A 16,687-nucleotide genomic window follows, 5' to 3' on the forward strand; every position below is an offset into this window, starting at 1 on the left:
AACAAAATCTAGACAAAGGACTGAGAACTAAAGGATTAACTTTTCTCCTTTTTAAAATAAATTTAAAAAAAAAGAAATAAAAAGAGTGCCAATTAAACTTATCCTGTTGATATTAAATAGCTACTCAAAGCTGAAGAGAGAAAAACATTGACAAACACAGATTGATAAAAGGAAATGATAATAAAGGGAGCTAAATTTGTCCATAAGTTTAGCTGAAGGGAGGGGCAAAGTCCATAAAATGCCCGTCATCGTACCTCATGCACATCTAACCTAGTCACAGTGAGATGATTTTAAAAGTAAGGCACCGCTCTGAAGACCATGACTCTTACTCCACAAGAACTCAAGGCACTAAAAAATGCTCTCCATCTCACAGGACCCTAGAGCTGAACAATTAGTGTGTACAAAGTTGTATGTAGCCTCTGTCCTCTCCAGGCTCTCCCCAATCTCTTTCCTCTGCAAAGTTTTGACAAAGGCAGCTTGAAGGAATTTAGGATTTCTTTGTTCCAGCTTGTAACCCAGAAACACAAGTTTCTCACTGCCCCTTTCCAAAAAAATCCCAAAGGCAGAGGTAATAGAAAAATCAAAGGCTGTGAAGGAATAAAAAAAATGAAAAACCAAAACAATCAAAGAAAAAAAAAACCACAAAGCAAAACAAAAAACGCCCACCAACAAAATAAGCATGAACACAGAAACACATCCTGCTCTGCTTGGTATCGAAAGAAATTTTGGAAGTGTAAGATAAGCTTTAAATCATTTTAATTTGGGAACAATTTGATCACTAATTTTTGAATATACAACAATAGAAAAAAGGAAGGTCTTGCCATAATTAGGCTACCAATGATTTGGTCTGCACATACAATGCACATAGAAGTTAACTCATGAGATAACAGCACATTAAAATATCTTCCTTGTGGTATGATTCCACTTTGTATAGGGCTCATTTAACCTTTCTAAAGTATTTTTCCTTCTAAATTTTGCAACTTTAAGTGTAATTCTGAGCCTTTTGCAAGCATCCACAGATTTATATAGAAATTTCCAAGAAACAAAAACACTCAACTTCAGCGAAAAAAGGAGTCTTTGAGTTATGAAGTGACCCAGAGGAAAAAGTACTGGGGAACTGTAAAGCTATTGGTTAGTTTTCCCACACGTTCTGAAAATCACCTTATGTGCCATTAAAGACATTAAATACAGTTTAGCTTCTTCAAATGACTTCCATTTAAACTTTCACTGCCTTTGATTCCCCATCCCTGGAAGTGTTCAAGGACAGGTTGGATAGGGTTCGGAGCAACCTGGTCTGATGAGGCGTGTCCCTGCCCATGGCAGGGGGTTGGAAGTAGATCTTTAGGGTCCCTTCCAATCCAAATCATTCTATGATTCTGTGACCAGGATTACAGATTACATTCAGTGAAATAGGTCACCATTAGCCACTCCACAATATTATTTTAAATTAAATACTACAATCGATCTCACAATTTTTCCTTTCACGATTGTTTCCCACTCTCCCTCCTATAAAACCTCTGACCTGTATTACCTCTTATGACTTTGGAAGCTGCATCCCTGAACCCCTAACAGGTGCCATCAAGGAAAGATCTTTACAAGTCACAGTGGATACAATTTTACTTTCTCTTGTCATTGTCCTTATGAAGGAAAATGAGTGAAATTCCAGTTTCACAGGTTAGACAGCACAATTCATAGCCAAATTCCTAAGTCATTGTAAAACAAACAAATGCTTTAGTACACTTCTGCTGCTTCTTCCTTTCTTCTATCCTAGCTGCCAAAACAGATTCAACTAGTCTTTTATGAGAAAGCTGAAAGTGGTAATAATTTAAATTCATAATTTATTACTCTATATAAAGATACAGCAATATATTTTCCTCTTTTATTAAAAATAAAATGAAAGAAACAACCTATTAACCCCACTGCAATTTTCCATTCCACTGCCACACGTGACGGACCACTGCAGTTGGTGCAACTATGCAAAGATGAAAGTACATGAAATGATCTGCATAACAACATACTTACAAAGCCTCAGAATTTGACCTTCTGCATACAGCAAGACTAAGATGCATAATTACAAAGGTCAAAAGGAAAATGATCCTGGTATTTCTTCCCTAAACAAAGAAAACAGTTCAGACAAAAACTTGAGGAACTGACAAATGATGTGAAGTACATGCACTCACTATGCCTTCATATGATGCTGTTCTTTAGGTTACTGTTACTTTCTTATCCCTAAAATATGATCAGCAACAGCTTTGCACACCTAAATAATATCTAGGTAACAGCTCCACACTTGTTATATAGGACATATCAAAGCAGAGCAAGACAGCAGAGTATTGCTTAAGATACTGTCAAGGCTTTGCAAAGACTTTTCAAGAGTCACAACTCTGATCATTGAATATGATTGCTGTTTTTACATTTCTGTGAGCAGAGGGGTAAAGAAACATAGATAGATGTAGCTAGATTTTTGGAGCAATATATACTGAAATATATACAGAAAGAGAGGAGAAATGGCATTTTCAGAACTTGGAACTGCATATTGATTAACACTTGAAGGTCACTGTTCTTGATCCTTACTTCAAAGAGAAATGGCATCCTGCCAAACTGCTGGGGTTTTTTTCTCCCATTGCATCCTATGTGTTAAAAAAAATTTCCTGGCCTCATAGGATCATGTTTACCAACACTGTAAAACACACTGTAGAGGTGAACTCTCAAAGGCATGTAAACTCCAGTGCATAAGACACTATCATGCAGATCCAGAGAAACACATTCACCTCCTGGTTTGGCATTGCATTTCCTCGGGTAATTCATCAAAGCTAAACACTCAGTGGAAAAATAAAGTAAAATAATGAAAGTCAATGCTGTGACTTTATTTGCCATACGGCTATAATCTCATTTACGCTTCAGTGCCTTTTTCATTCCTCTTGAAGTTTAAATAGGAAAATCTACCATTGCCTTTACAGTAAAGTACAGTGCTGCCAACTGGACTCTGCATTTATACCAAGTATTAAATATTTCCTTTCATCAAGACCCACAGTCAGCAAAGAGTATCCCTACTAGAAAACCTGATATATCTACAGAGATATTTTAATTCAAATAAAAAGTGATGGTATCAACAGTAATAGGACCTGTACTTGAGATACTCATCAAGCTGTAACTTTTAAATTTTTGTGTTATTATTACTTATGCATTAGTGGGTCAATCCTTACCTATACATCAGTGAAGTCTTTTTTTATGGTATGGCTTCAAAGGAAATTTTTTCTTAATCTATTTCATGTCTCTTCCTCTACTGCATTCCTTATAGGAGCTTCCAAGATATTCTTACAAAGACTAAGATTACAAATTTCACACTTTTATTCTTTCCCTTCAAGTCTGCTTGACTTCATGCTTCAAATAACCCCATCTGCACAGAAGAAATAAATGTATCCTCCCTACTCCAAACCTAAAACAGCAGATCAGATTTTGTATGTTGTTGCTGTCAAAGACTAATAAAAGTTTGATGCTATGAACAAATGCTACCTTACCAAGCCATTTAATTTCACAGATAAATCTTCCCAAATCCACTTCTTTTTTATATTCCATTTCCATTTTTACCCATACCAATCAAATAGTGAAAAAAGCTATTATCTCTCCTACAACTGATCATATGCCATTCTAGGTCAAAGCACACCCAAATGCTAGGTAGTTCAGCTCATATGTGTGTGTATTAAAGAGATTCTTAGCATATCCACAGATATGTGACTGCGTGTTTATCTTGAAGATGTTTTCTTCGTCAAGTTTCATGCCTCAGTTGTTTCAAATATCCAAAACTAGGACCCAGAGATAAACATCAAGGGAAAAAACACCACCCAACATGTGTTTTCTTCTATTACAGCAATAAAAAAGAAATTAACTTCTTCTCTCTCCTGGGCCTTTAATTCCATACCACAGCCTCAGTCTTACATTAAATGCTGATGTTGAGTCTCCCCACTTCGCTGTTTCATAGCTATCCTACCACTCATCATATTTGACACAGATAGCAAGTCTAAGAGATGGGGAATGTAGCCATCCTAAACAAAATAAAATAAACCCCACCCACCACTATAACAAGCACTTTGATTTATAGCCATAAATATTTATAAAATCAAAACATTTCATATAGTGTTGTGGAAAGTCACTATAACTTGAAATACCATGACAAAACCTAGAATTTTGCCATAGTAAATGCTAGAAAAGTCACAGATTAGTTATGGTTTAGGATGTCTGAAAACCTGGAAAATGATAATAATAAAAAAGAAGTCTCAGCTCTGTTTTGGATGAACCAACCCTGCAGCCCTGGCTGTACATGAAGCAATTTGAACAATCAGTTCATGGGGTCTAACAGTCAAGCTAAGGCCTGTGCTGTTGGTTAGAAACTCGACGGGAATCCAAAGCTAAGCACAAAAAATGCTTAGCATCAGAGGCTCAGCTGTATTAATTGTTTTCTGGTAAAACCAAAATAGCGTCACGATCTCTGCCTGCATCTTGGCAATCCTCAAGCATCAGGAACATGTATTTTCTAACAAACAGATCCTTATGACTTTTCTGCACAGCTTGCTTTATTTAGACAAAAATTTCCTAGTTTTCCCCTAGGGCCATAAAGGGTGTGAAAGCTCTTGAGCCCAGTGTGCCCCATGCAATCACACTGTTTCCATCTAGTCTAGAAATTTGTGGGAAACTTTGGAATTCCCTGTGCTACTCTTTGCTCAGAGGAAGAGTCCTACCAGCCTTTAAGGTAGGACCCTAACTAAAGTTCATAGACGTGCAACTCCCTGTTTGCGTCTCTGCTGTTTTTATCTCATAAAGCTTTAATCTTATATAGCTCTCCTGAAAGTTTGTTCAGATCAAAAAACCTGGAAGCCTCAAGTGAATCTGAAAAGTTAGTCTTCCTCATATTTTTTAGCCCCACAGTCTAAAAAAGATAGCCTGCTGAAGCCAGCTTTGGTCACTGATTCAGGATTCAGGCTCCACTCTGATGAGTTCTTAAGATGGTAGTCAGTTCTTTCACTTGTTAAGTGTCAAACACAGGAATAATGACAAGAAAGTACCAACCACAGCAAATTTATCTCTAGATGAACATATATAGTAATTCTTTGGTGATTTTTGATGATATAAAATAAATCAAAGCTATGAAGAAAAAAAAGAAAGCAGAGAGTCCAGCAGAGTGAGGTAAATACCTAATCTTAGCTATTTGCAACTTCATGAACATCAGTCCTTGATTGTAACTAATTCCATAAAGCTTTGATGGAGCCATTCAATCCAATGTTGGTAAGAGGTGTCAGTGTAAATCTCATAGAAGCTCCTTTGAGTGTGTTGGCTAAGTCTGGATAACACAGCTCTGATAGGACACTGTGGGAGAGAGATGAGTATGGTCTCTGCGTGGTAGAGAAGAAAGGGAAGTGCGCAGCAAACCGAGAAACACATTAATCTGAAAAACTGGGAGAAGCCCTTGTTTCTGCTTTGTATGTACAGAACTCCTCAGAGCAGTGCTGAGAACTTCTGAACTACCTGCCTTCTACTCCCTCAAAGCCAGACAGGACAAGACTGAAAGATAGACAGACAGAAATTTGCCTTTTAATGCTTATATAGCCAGAGATCATTGCATACAATAACAACATAAATCTAGTGCAAATTCCATGCCACTCCTTAGATTTTTCCCTGACTCTATCCACGCGTGTGGTTGGAAAAAGCTAGCTTTACTTTAAAAAGAAAAAAAACCCTAACACAATCCATGGAAGAATGTGTTTTAAAGTCTAATGCTTAAGAAACAGCATGCTAGACCACAGATTGAGAGTAATCAATTTGGACCAGGGCAGAAGATCTTAGGAGGTACCCCCAGCAAAGGGTTTTTTAAAACAACGTTTTGACAGGACTGAAATTCTCCGCAGGCTTATTGGTGTTCCACACCATCATTGTAACAGAAAGCAGTTTAGGCAAAACAAACTTGCTGGTGGTCGGGACAGGCATCTTAAAGTACACTGCAGTAGGTACAAACCCTTAAATCAACCTTCAGCCTTTCTTAGTTAGCATTTGTTATCTACTTCTTTACTTATTTATTTAGTAACAGGCACATCAGGATCCATGAAAACTATTTTAACACAAAGCATATTTGAGTCCTTATTTATTTTGAACCACAAGCTAAAAAGCAATACATTTAGTTTGGAAGAAGGCTGCCAAATGGATGAAAAAGGCCTGCAAGTTGTCCTTTTGGTTGCCCTTAGCATTTACGGTCAACTTTACCCAGCTCAAAACCCAAAGTCTGCTCTCAATTAGCCTGGTGTAGATCAGAGCAACTCCATTGACTTCAGGCAGCTTTTCTGGATATAGAGCATTGTGAGACAGAACAGAATTTGGCCAATATTGTCTTTTTTTTTTTACTGGCACCACGGATTTTTCTCTTTTTGGAAGACTTATTGTTGACATAGAGCAGATGACTGTGGACAATCTGTTTGATGTGGTAAACAAAAGCAAAGTAACTGCCAAAACAGCTGATGAGCTAGAAAGAAAAGAAACATGAACATTGTGGGAAGGAGAACGTTGAGGAAGAACTTGAATCTTCTACTGACTTTGGTACAGAAGTCAAAAAATAACAAAGAAAATTGCCCAAAATAAAATTTGGTAGAGTGTAAGAGTGTGACTTCAATCTCTAACCATGTCCATCAGAAGCAATTCTGCTGGGTCTAATCCACCGCAAAACCAGACATAAGACATCTGCAACCACACACAAAGTTTAGCAGGAGCAACACAATAAGATTATCATTAGTATTGTTACGTGTTTCCTATTGGGAAAGAAAATGTAGTGAAGGAATACCCATTTTGAAGACTAATTTTTGGAAATACGGCTCTGCAAAAACTTACTGCCAACTTTTTCCTTTCTCAAGAGGGACCTGGATTATGAACTAGAAGAAGGTCATTAGCAGAAGACAGTTATTTTACAGGTGAAGAGAAGTCACTTCCAGTTTACAGCAATTTTTATCCATTTGTACAGATTCTTCTGTACAACATTAACAATGGAAGCAGAAGGGACATAACACACTTTTCTTTTGACAAAACCAGGTGATGCCTGCATCATATTTTAAAATTTCAATGCAAATTGCAGCAAGGTCTACACTGATGATACTCTATTAAGGTCCTTTAAACTAATAAATATGTTGTATTGGAGACCACGTGCTCAAATTTGAAAACTTGATTCCACAAAACCTTTTTCCACTTAAGGTTAATTCAAACTTTATAAATGTGTAAAAACCTTGCATGAGTCATTCAACAGTTGACTAACTTCTTTTTATGGTGACTTTAAAAATTTCACTGGGCATAGAACTTGCATCTTCAGGTACTGATACATATTCTGTAGTCTGTAATGTCCAGTTGCAAAAAATCTTATTTTCTACCTACAAGTAATATTTCCTGTCTTTCCCTGCTAAGAGGAGGGCAGGAATGTTATTTAACTATATGCAAAGTAAAGATCAGTGTTACACACATTCATTGCTGAATGCCTTTTTCCTTACAGAGGCAGGTGAGTAAGTTAGAAATTCCAAACAGAGTTGAAGAGAACCTAATTATTCTCCTACAGAAGATTTCAAGGACAACTGCAACACAAAATTAAATTTGACTACTTAGATAAAGACTTTCCTGGATTTAAACTTAAACTATGCTTTAAATTATGTCACTGTCCAAGAGGATGTGGACCAGAACTGGATAATTTTTTTTCAAAAAGTAGGATAATTATTCAAATTATGCTATGTTGGTGAAAAAAATATTTCAATGAACTTATGAAACAACTCTGTTGTGTTTTTATTCCCTCAATTTTATTCCTACTAAAAATCAGCTCAACCCCAAATTTATTAGGAGTTACTCAACACTGCAAAATAAAGCTAGCAAGCAAACATTAATATTGAAAAAATGTATTGGTAGAAGCTGCTATCCTGCATGGCTTCTATTTGTTTAATTAATTAACAGTAAGAGAATGAACAATTTCTGTAGAGCTGAAGAATCTCCTCATCATCAGTTCATCAGTTTAACAAAAAAAGCCAATGATATCTGCTACACGTCCATGGACACAGATTTCCAGTCACACTGTTAAGTCATGAAGCAGGGCTCAAGGTCATGCACCAGGCAGAGCAGCTGAAGTTCCCAGCTGTACTCACACTGAAGATGCTTTAAACTCATCCTCAAATGCACTGTCATCCTTGTTATCAGCCTGTAAGACAATGGGACTCTCAGCTGTCAGCCCACTGAAGACCCTGGCCACAGAAGATGATGGAAAACAGGTATGAATGTGTTGCCAAATTCAAGAAGTTAAAAAAAAAAGAAAGAAAATAAAGTGCTATTATGTAGTATACAATATGCAACTACTGTTTCAGTTATCTAGAGTCCTTCATTTTCATATTGCCAGAATCCATTAACCTTTAATCAACTCAGTCGACTCAGTCTGCTTTGCAAGAAGGACTGCTTTACATGTAATGCAGGATTTTAAGGCTCTAAATTCATACCCAGTGCTAACCAACAGAAAACCTCCTATGAACTTCCCAAATGTTATAATTAATACAAGATACACTCTTCATGGACCCTGCTCCAGTTTTGCAAATGGTATCTTCAGCAGTGGGATGACAGTGTCCAGCTTTAGCTATCTGCAGCGTATGTATCTTCACCCGAGCTGGTCAGCCAGATTCCCTTTATAGTCAGCAAACAGCTAGTTTCAGAGCACGATTCATCTTGAAATTTCAGGCGTGTAGAATACATTAGATAAGTGAAAGCCTACCAGTGCTTGCTGCACTCCACTGACATCAAAGGGAGTTGAGCTGATCAGACATCTAATTTACGTAAAATTAATTCCAGCCGTCTTGTGCAGTAGTCAGACATTCTGAGGATCTGCAGCTCCATTTTTTCCTAAGCATGCATAGCCCAAAAAAACCATTATCGGACTGGCAAAGACATTGTCTTTAACTGACTCCACTGTTGCAGACTGCTGCTCAACTAATCATTACTGCCTCTCTTTTGCTAATTATAAAACAGTAGATATATTCACTGCTACCATGTAGCCCCAAAGGAAAATATTTATGCTGGAATGCTGATTGTAAAGGAGGAAAAAAATAAGAATGAATTGTAATATATACAGGACAAATAGCTCTGCACTAATGGTACAATGCTCTTGTTACAATCTTCTGTTATGTGGACATAGTGAGCATAAAATCTGTCAATGGATAAAATTAAGCTTAGTTCCCATATCGAATGCTCTACCACATGTGATTTGGGTCGACTTACTTAGGATGGATGGTGCCAAAGAACTTAGCTATGTAGGTAAGTCACCTACAAATCCATCTCTTTTTGGTGGTAGGTTTTTTTTTTTTATTTCAATGAAAAGAGGAAAATAAGGAAAAGTCTGTCATACTAATAAAGTGCAATGAACATAAGGAAAAGTAATGGGAGAAGAATGGAGTATTCCTCAGCTCATGCACTTACCTCTCACTGAGTTCGTCAACGCGCTGTCCATGGCCCAGCATGAAGCTGGACTGGCCACATGGACTCGCAGGGGCTGATAAAGTGCTTTTGACATTCTGTACTGAGTGCCTGCGGCTCCGTCGGCGCTCTAACCCCCTCCTCTCACCAGCACCAAGGCTGGCCCTTCTCCGATCCTTGCGCCCACTGGGAGGGGGGTCAGCACTCTCATCTCCATCTTCATGCCTCAGTGTCATCTGAGAAAGAAAGGAAGAAACCCGAGGCTTCTGACACAGTTTCTTTAGGCATCACAGGTCTTCACTCCTTGGCTTAAAAATTTACTGATCTCAACACGATTAACTCCTATTAGCATTGCTATTTCTACAGTTTTCCCCATAAGCTGCTGTCTATCCATTAGTGCAGCGTGGCAGCATTAATCATGGAATTATATACTAATGCCTTGTATAGGACACTACAGGATCTGTAACAACACATTTATGTATCTCCTAATTTGTCTTCATTTTCTTTTTAATGTAAGACTTAATTTTCAAGGATGTTGAGCAGTGTCCTTTATTTCCTTCCAAAATTTTTAGATGAAGTTTTGGCTTTAGTGAAAGTAACAGAAAAAAAACCTCTCATGCTTTGACTGACTGAACACTTCCTCATGTTCAGACATGACACTTGCAGTGATCAAGTTGAAATTACCACCTAACACTTTAGAAAGTGTTAGAAATAGTAGAGGACTAAAGTATGGGTGCAATACCCAAGTATCTCAAACTACAGCACACCACTGACATTCCAATGGGACATACCTCTAATAGAAACAAAGCAAGTGTTGTCTTATGGTACATGAGGAGAGATATCCCTGGTAGAAAGAACAAAGTTACTAGTGGATCTCATCTGAAATGCAGCCTAACATTTAAGTAATTCTTACATGAGAAAGATCGACTCAAACAGGCAGAGGTACAGAAGAGGGCAATGTGGGTGATCAGAAGAATGCATATCTTCTTGTTTCTATTAGTCTTGTAATTCTGGTAATTCTTACCAGAAGTGACTTAAAAAAAAAAGGGGGGGAGGGGAAGTGAGATATCTCTCTTTAGGGTGTAAAATCTGTTTCTGTGAGGAAGAAGAGATTTTTTATATAAAAACCAACACTGGCAGAGAAAAAGAAGAACCTGCATAGGCATGTCTAGAATTAATCTGGTCATCAAGAGAAAGTTGGTACCCAACTAAGTTAACTGCTAATTTTGCAAACAAGTCTTTCAGTAGGCTCAGCACACACAAAAAACTTCTGTATTTAAGATTAATCACCATATTTAAAAAAGTGAAAGCCTCAGAAAAAGAAAGGATATGGTGCCCTTTCACTCCCTTGTTCCTATGCTGGCCTGGCTCTTCCTGAAAACTGATGTATATAAAACTTAACTCTGCTAAAGTTAGTGAAGTGGCATGAATGTAGAGTTGATGAAGGAAATGTAGAAACAAATCTATCAAATCCTTCGCTGGACTTCGGCAGAGATGAAGTAATTTAAATTCATCGCACCAGAATATGAATTCACACTTACATTACATTAACTTCAGCCTAAACCTCCCCATTTCAACACTTTCCAAAGTCTGAAAAGAGGCTAATTATTAAGAAACTGGATATCCTACTCTTACATATAAATGCTTCAAAAGTAGTTATTTTATACCTAGGTGGTAAATGTGGAGTCACTCATTACTCCATTGCTGCAAACTGCATAGGATCTGGTCCAGTGTAAACTCATAAACAAGGACTTGCTGGATATTCAGTTGCAGAACAAGTGGTATTTGTGAAGTTGAGCTCAGTCGAATCTTTTTCACAAGCTGCATACTTTTGCATATGGAAAGAACTTCTACTTATTTCAGAATGTGTAACTAGCAGTTGCAGAAAGAAGGCCAGTAAATGTGCTGGTTTGCCTTGGAGTAGGCCCCAGCTTTAGTATGAAATGCCTTTGCATTAAATACAGCTATGTACTGTAGTAGGTCACATATACAAATGTGTATAATACTTCTAGCAACCAGATGTTTTTCTTTTAAAATAAAATAGATAACCAAATGTCACCTAGGTTACATTCCCTCCCTCCTCTTGGCTTTGAAGTTTGCGCAAGCTGTAAGATGCATAAAACAGGGCATGTTATGTTACCTCATAAATGTTAAATTGCTCAACTAAGTCCAAGTCTGTTCCTTTCTTGTTCAAGTGTCTCTGTGAAATAGCTTCAATGCCTAGCTCTTCCAGACAATCCACCACATCGTAGAAAGAGTCTTGATCTGGCAATCCCGACAGCGTCTAAGAATCAAAGGAAAAACATTTAAATCTGTTTGTTTTGAAAAGAATTAAACAAAGGATTTTAAAAGCAGGTGGTAAGTGGTGCTATGCATGATTTCAATAAAGTAAAACCCATGATGTGGGATTAGAGACACCGCTAGAAAATAAAAAACAAGTGGCACAGCTTTTAACAAACAACTCTGTGCACTGTGTAGAAAAATGAATAATTGGCAAAACAAATCAATGTTGTTATTTCGTACAAAAAAGTATGGAAAATGTGGGCCTTTAAAATACACAGTTGGATTCTTCCTGACTTATTCAAGTACAGATTTAAAGAACAGAGAATGTCAAAGCATCAAACACAGAGATAAAAGCAAAGAAGGAGAAAAAAAACATTTTAGCTGAAATGAGTAAAGCTGATTTCCTACTGATTCCTGTAAGTTTAGCTCTTAAGAAGAAAAAGTCCAATGCACAGCTGTGTGATGTCAGGACAGCAGGAAATATCCTGCACCGTGTGCCTACTGTCCTCCACACCTGCAGCAGCAGTCATCTTCCCTGTGCACAAATTGTTTTATATTACAGAGATAGTGAATCTTCTCCTCCTTTTCAACTTGAAAAGTCATATTAAAGGTATTCATTAACTCCTATAAAATGTTAAGAGTTATTAATTCCTGATTATATGGTAAGTTGTTACCAGTGACAATGTAGAGGAGCTTTTGCACACTAGAAAATAAAGAATGCTAATAATAACGGTTATTGAAAACTAACTGCTTGAGGCACTGATTTCTACTCACCTTGTACTGATTTTTTACTGCTCCTTATGGATGATTCAGAAAAATTAGTGTAATCCCGTGCATATTAAGCAGAAACTACTGACCATACTGTGCAACTTACTTGCAGAGCAACATACATGTCCTCACAAGAACCAGTCTGTGCAGAGCTGTTTCTGCAAAATACCTGAGAATGCAGACTGGAAATAACACGGTTATTCTGGAGTAGCTCACCAGAGGGATGTTTATTCTAAAGTAGTTTCCTCTCTCCCATTTAATTAGTTAAGTAACTTATCTATATTCCCAGTAGAGGAGAGAAAGAGTAAGAGGCAGAGAAGCAAAACCCAGGCCCTTTCCAAAAAGAGTTTCAACTTCTCATGCCTTGGATAGAATGAACTGTGCTCTGTGAACACTGGTTTTCCAAAGTGTTTCTGAGCAGCAGAGTGCAGAAAAGAGCAGCTGCTCTGGGCTGCCTCCCTACACCAAGAAGCTTTACATTCAGAAAAATGGGTCTGAATTACATGACTAATGAGAGAGGAATAGGCAGCTGACATATCTGGCCTTTAAACACCTCTTTCCTGTGATGTGAAGCACTGGAATATGTGTATCAACAAGGTACTTTTTAATCTATCTTTTTTTCTAACTAAACACAACACAGCAACATTTTCTTCTTCAGTCATTACAGGACTGGTGAAATTGCCGGGTGAAAATCACCACAACAGGAATTCTTAGCACAAATACCAATGAAGTTTTCTGGTTATATGTTCAGGCTTTAATTAAAAATTTGTCTCTGTCCAGGACAGTACTTAAGCCTCTGTTTAAAACCCACAGAAGACTATGAAACTAAAACTTCCTGAAAAGTGCTGCAAACAGATACCACATATATTTTGTTCCTTCCTAAACTGACACCTAACACTGAGTAAAAATCTGAGGATTCAAATGAAGCTATCACACTGCAAATTCAATGGAGCTTTAACATGGATATGGAAATATTATAACAGAAAACGGTGTTCAACTATCAGGCTTTCTTTTGTAAATGAAAGATGTAAACTGAAACTATTCTGACCTGAGGGCCTTCATGCACAGTAAGATGTAATGTTGTGTTTAAAAAAGAGGGGATAAAGAGTCATATCTTCTGAGCATTTACTTCTGAAAATATCAGGAAATGGTCTTAATATTGATATGCAGATCACCCATGTTCAAATACACCTTTTTTAAAATCCAAGGTAAGGCAAGTTGTAGAGTGGAAAAACAGCAGCATAAGGTAGTATTTACTGGCAACTGCTTTTGTCAGTAGCCTTTTATATGTTAATATAATTTTAAATCACAGAGCAGTGGAAATCTAATTTTCACTGCATATTACTGGCCAGAATTGGGCAACTGAACTCTCAACTAGAGAAATCAAATATTTTTCCTTTGCACAGTTTGTCATGGAACTCACAGACTAAAGCATATTAGATTCAATTTCTAACATTATAATGTGGAATGTAAAAGGGCACTACTGGTGTCTCAACGAGGTCAGTTCAATCCATCATAGGAAAAACACTTTTTCAGGAAATAAACACAAGAAATGTGAAGTGCTTGCATAAATGACTGATTAATTCTGGGTTGTAATATTAGAAAACAAGAGTGGACCTCCATTTTCTTGGTGGCTTTATAAAGGAAAGAAAACTGCTAACAGAAGACTGGAGATCATAGATTGAGCAGGTCCTTCAAGAGCCTTTGCTCCTCCTGAGTACCTGGTTAAATTCAAACTGATACTCCAATATCAAAATACACATACAAGTCCCAAATAGTTCTTCATGTTCTGAGGACTAAACCTTAAAAAATGAAAACCTGTCTAGAGAATTAAAATTTAGACACTTGGAGAAGCATGTTTAAACCATACTCTGTGGTTTGTTTGCTGAATTTTGTTACGGTCTTGCTATCTTCAACCAAAAATGAGATGTCAAATCCAAAACTCTTCAGAACTCAGGTGTAAAAACAAAGCATGAATATGAATGTCAAGACTCACTCCTATGCCTCTATCCAGTTTTGGTTTGAGGAAACATCCCTGAATTAAGATTTTTATTGGTGTGTTGTGTCATTTTCCAAGTTGCTTTCTCAAGCCCTTGTAAGAAAGGCTTTACAGCTTTGAGCTCTTCCCTCTCAAGTGGTTATTTTTGGAATCGTGAACTAAATTAAAACCAAAAACCCAGCCCAAAAGTTTTGAGCCTGATATATCCTCTTAACAACATTTTACCAAACCCTCAACAATATGTTTTTCTTACCACTACCTTTAAAAGTCCCAGTAGAAAGAAAGGCAAGAAAACATGAAGTTGTATTAGGAGTGGAAAAAGGAAAAGCTTTATGAGAGTATATCAGCCAAATGTGATCCTAAATGATAAGAGCTATAGACAACATAATTAGCTGGTAATAGCAGAATATTCTTATCACTACATATCCTCAGTTATGTCTCTGAACAAATGCTGACATAAATTAGCCCCAGACTGAAAGGTTCTATGTATTTTCAGTTTTTAAAATGGCTAACACTTGTTAGTAAAACTAGTAATTACGGTGACTTTTGTAATTTACAAAACAATCACAGTACAAAGCAGTGGTGCAGAGATGATATAGACAACAGGAAGTCCATTTGGTGTGTAACGTTTCATGAAAGTCCAAGTAATACGAGCGTCCTGCCTCGGCTACCAAATGCCCAACAGCCTGCATTCCACTAGCAGGCTCACGCACTAGAGAGAGAGACATGAGTTAAATCCTACATGTTATGGTGAAAAGCACTACATGGTGAATAAACACACTTTAGGGCATTAGCCAAATTTTCAGTTGCTTTGGGATAGGAAGAAGCCTCTCTCATTTTTCCCAGGAACCACAACTCCTAAAACATCTGGTAGGGTCAATGTCAGACACAGAACTTGGGGATGATCACTGTTGCAGTGCAGCAGTTGCAATGTTCTCAAGGCAGGTCATCAGTAACTGATGTGCCAGCTGCTGTATTAACACCACACCGACCTGAAACAGCATTTCTTTAACCATAGTTTATGGACTACTGGTGGATGGTACTCTAGGCTCCCACTTGGACTGGAAGTTGGAGCTTAAATTCTAAAATTATACTGGACCTTCTAAAAACCATTCAGTGTTTAATCTGACTACACTAATACATATTAATTTTTATGTAACTTGTAATTATTTTATCTATTTAAAACTATACTGTATATGAGAGAATAAGCAATATTAATAACAGGTAAAAAGAAAATCAGCAGTAATTTTAAAACTTACAAAGCTTCCAATGTAATCTCAATGATGAAGAGGTTTTATAGCAGTTGAATAGAAAGCGAATTAAAGGCAACACAGAATTTTTTTCCTGCATTTGATAAGTAGTTGGTGAAGTTCTTTTATACAAAGGAAACACAAAGACTTTAATCTATCCAGACTTCAGTAATAAACACAAGGAAGTAGAGATTAGAATAAAATCTAACAGATCATAGGAACTAACCCAAGGAAGATTACAAAAGTTATACCAGAGCTATACATAACCGGACATATCTGCATATCTGCAATGTGGCAGCATTGGTATCACTCTCATTTAAGAGATTCATTAATGCCTAAATCCTCACAGATTAAGAGAGGGCTAATGAAATATTAGCTTAAGTAAATTGGTTAATCATAAGCAAAAGAGAGGGAGAGGATAAAAGGACTGGAGCAATTTTTAGGCCTGAGTAGATGTGTTTTGCTCTCTTAAGTAGGAAGGAAAACAGTCTGTAAATGTATACATGGAGAAAGATGGAGTAGAAGTAGGTTTCCTTAAGACAAATCCTTCGCGAGGACTCTGCCTGCTCTGAAAACTTTGCTGTTTCCTTGCCTAGAAAAGCTGAAACCATCTGAGCCTTCTTTGTATTCTCTGCGGGGGAAAAAATTACAACTGTTACATGCTGCTTGCTGTTTTCTCTATAATCATGAAAAATATCCCATTAAAAACATCATAAAGTTGCCCATAAGCCAGATCATAATTATAAGTGTGGATTTGTGGGATTCCTCTCTTCCTTGATCTTCGTAACTACGTTGTTCCTTTGACTGCGAGATGCTTTCTTTTTTTGTGTGTTTTTAAAGAACTATCTTGTCCTAAAAATAGTTTTAAATGTACTGAAAAACTGAGACTAAAGGAATCAACTATAGGATAATAAAA

General features: G+C 37.1%; 1 protein-coding gene across 10 annotated transcripts in view; it reads right to left on the reverse strand.

Annotated features, from left to right (window-relative positions):
* FHOD3 (formin homology 2 domain containing 3) overlaps positions 1–16,687 on the reverse strand; it is a 385,259-nt gene that overhangs the window by 104,660 nt on the left and 263,912 nt on the right. For 6 of the 10 annotated variants that reach the window (XM_051812617.1, XM_051812621.1, XM_051812616.1 and 3 more), the window contains 3 exons: positions 11,612–11,755; positions 9,475–9,707; positions 8,160–8,255 (listed from right to left, as the gene is read on the reverse strand). In XM_051812617.1, coding sequence (XP_051668577.1) covers positions 8,160–8,255; positions 9,475–9,707; positions 11,612–11,755 — 473 coding nt within the window. The remainder of the gene's footprint in view (positions 1–8,159; positions 8,256–9,474; positions 9,708–11,611; positions 11,756–16,687) is intronic. The other 4 variants (XM_051812625.1, XM_051812624.1, XM_051812622.1 and 1 more) reach the window with 1 other exon arrangement.

Source organism: Manacus candei, unplaced genomic scaffold, assembly GCF_025592945.1.
Source record: "Manacus candei isolate 608988 ecotype Guabito, Panama unplaced genomic scaffold, ASM2559294v1 h1tg000088l, whole genome shotgun sequence".
NCBI classification, from domain to species: Eukaryota; Metazoa; Chordata; class Aves; order Passeriformes; family Pipridae; genus Manacus; species Manacus candei.